Source organism: Trichinella spiralis (assembly GCF_000181795.1).
Source record: "Trichinella spiralis strain ISS 195 chromosome Unknown Scfld2548, whole genome shotgun sequence".
Lineage (NCBI taxonomy): Eukaryota > Metazoa > Nematoda > Enoplea > Trichinellida > Trichinellidae > Trichinella > Trichinella spiralis.
This window is the reverse complement of record NW_003529487.1, coordinates 1-786: the sequence shown is the minus strand read 5'-3', so window position 1 is coordinate 786 and position 786 is coordinate 1. Positions and strand designations below refer to the sequence as shown.

General features: G+C 29.5%; 1 protein-coding gene across 1 annotated transcript; it reads right to left on the bottom strand.

Moving 5' to 3' along the window:
- Positions 1-46: 46 nt before the first annotated feature.
- Positions 47-735, bottom strand: Tsp_14942 (putative protein tag-76; the record flags this gene model as incomplete). Its single annotated transcript, XM_003368382.1, has 3 exons — positions 47-279; positions 352-545; positions 611-735. Coding segments are annotated over 3 exons (552 nt in total), but the record flags the coding sequence as incomplete, so codon positions are not given.
- Between the last annotated feature and the right edge of the window lie 51 nt (positions 736-786).

Below are 786 nucleotides of genomic sequence, written 5' to 3'. Positions count from 1 at the left end.
CACACCAATTACCAATGCATTATTCTTATACAAATAATTATCCAAACTAAACAAAAAACTTTCCATTCAAGAATTTTTCATACGCATTCATAAATTCAATATCATACATTTCATCTTCCAGTAATTTTGTATTGATGCCACCAATTTTCATATTTATTTTCATCGCAATATTTAACATCGTCGAATAACTCTTCTTTATTGCTACATCACTTATTGTTTTCGGTAATACACACTGAGTGACCAATCCAAAAGTGATATCACCACAAGATTTCACTTGAGCTTAAAAAAGGTAAAAATACATTCAGCATTAATAAAATAAATTTCATCATATAACAACAAAACAATCATTACCATATTGTTCAGATGAAAATAACGCAACAAATACCAAATCACATTTTATTCCATCTCTGTCACATTTGTCAGCAATACGTTTGAATACCATTTCTACGGTATCATTTTTCCGCGCTTGTTCATAAAATTTTGGGCTGTCCGGCATTTCAATTCCTGTACTACGACATGTTCTGACAATTTGCAGACAAAATTCCCTAAAAATCAAGCAAATAATCAACAAAGCTAATATGATTTATTAATGAAATTTTGCAATACTCACTGTAACATTGATGCTTTATGTGGTGGTAGAAACGATACAAATCCAAATGATTCACAATAAGCAGATTCAAAAAATTTAAATTCATTCGAATTCCATGCTCCATCTTTTGGTGTAAGAATTATTTGCTAAACATATGAGAAAAATTATGAAACAAATATTTTCAAGAATCCACCACA